The sequence below is a fragment of the Temnothorax curvispinosus genome, unplaced genomic scaffold (assembly GCF_003070985.1).
Source record: "Temnothorax curvispinosus isolate PA1 unplaced genomic scaffold, ASM307098v1 QBEX01008806.1, whole genome shotgun sequence".
NCBI classification, from domain to species: domain Eukaryota; kingdom Metazoa; phylum Arthropoda; class Insecta; order Hymenoptera; family Formicidae; genus Temnothorax; species Temnothorax curvispinosus.
The window spans coordinates 1-1172 of NW_020218586.1; the positions used below are offsets into that span (position 1 = coordinate 1).

At 36.3% G+C, this 1172-nt stretch overlaps 1 protein-coding gene across 1 annotated transcript; it reads left to right on the forward strand.

The window, feature by feature from the left end:
* Positions 1-141: 141 nt before the first annotated feature.
* On the forward strand, positions 142-831 carry LOC112458321 (the record flags this gene model as incomplete). The annotated part of the gene is made up of 2 exons (XM_025021901.1): positions 142-408; positions 578-831. Coding segments are annotated over exons 1-2 (358 nt in total), but the record flags the coding sequence as incomplete, so codon positions are not given.
* Between the last annotated feature and the right edge of the window lie 341 nt (positions 832-1172).

A 1172-nucleotide genomic window follows, 5' to 3' on the forward strand; every position in this document is an offset into this window, starting at 1 on the left:
ATATTAACTATATATAGAAACAAATTCTTTTCTTCGATAAACGAGATGTACGCGATGTTGAAAAAGGGCTCCGATGAGAAACCGAGGCAACTCGGTCGTATTAAAATTTAATGTGCGCTTGACAACGTGTACGGCATTATTAATGCATAAATGCAATTGTAATGATAGGATGTTGTCAGAAATGTTACTATCCCGCTAGAAAAAGAAAGACAAACCTGTACATTATTAAAAAGACGAAGGAGATTTCGCGACGGCTGGAACGACGGGACGAGAATAAAGCCAGCAATTACACGAGGATGAAGATATGGACATTCTACCGATAAACTTTAAGGCCCTGCGTTTTTGCGGCGCATGGAAAGAGCGGGAGGACGACAACATGTGCGTTGGATTTTTGCGCCTTTGTTACAGGTAGTACACATGAAGCAGTTATACCTAAAATATACCATACAGCAAAAAATAAAGATAGTGATACAAAAGGTTTTCCGCATCGATCTGTGAATTTCGCCATTTCTATAAGAGTCTTTTCCTTTTCTCGCCAATTTATTCATCGATCATTTAAAGCATTGGTAAATTACAGATACGCGGTTTTTCTCTTGATATACGAGTTTACGGTATCCGATGTGATAGAGATGATTCGCACGCGCGACCGCATTCAAGAGCTAACCGAAGGGCTCTTCTTAGGACTGACTTTCTTAACGCTGTGCGTGAAGTATGCAAATTTTCTGTTGCGGAAGAACGAGCTGTTGGATTTGTTGGAGTGCCTGCGCGTGAAAATGTGCCAGCCGAGAAATTCCACGGAAAAGCTAATAATGGAAAAGCACAGCCGCAGAGGTACTCGAGTATTCGCAATTCGCAAATATGCATGTAGTTTGGCATAAATGTTACGTATCACGAAATATAAATACATATATCAACGACAAGATAATTAAGAGAAATATATATGTATAATATAAATAATCACCTGTGTCTAAATATCATTTCTTGTTAACTGGATATTGCTATATCACTCTGCAAATTGATATATACTTTGGCACTTAAATAATTGTTTTGATTAATTGCTTAATAATTAATTAATTATGCTAACAGTTAATTAATTGTTAGGATAATTAAATATTATGTAACAACCTTTGTGGCAAACATACAATTTTGTTAAAGTATTATGTCTTAAAGTT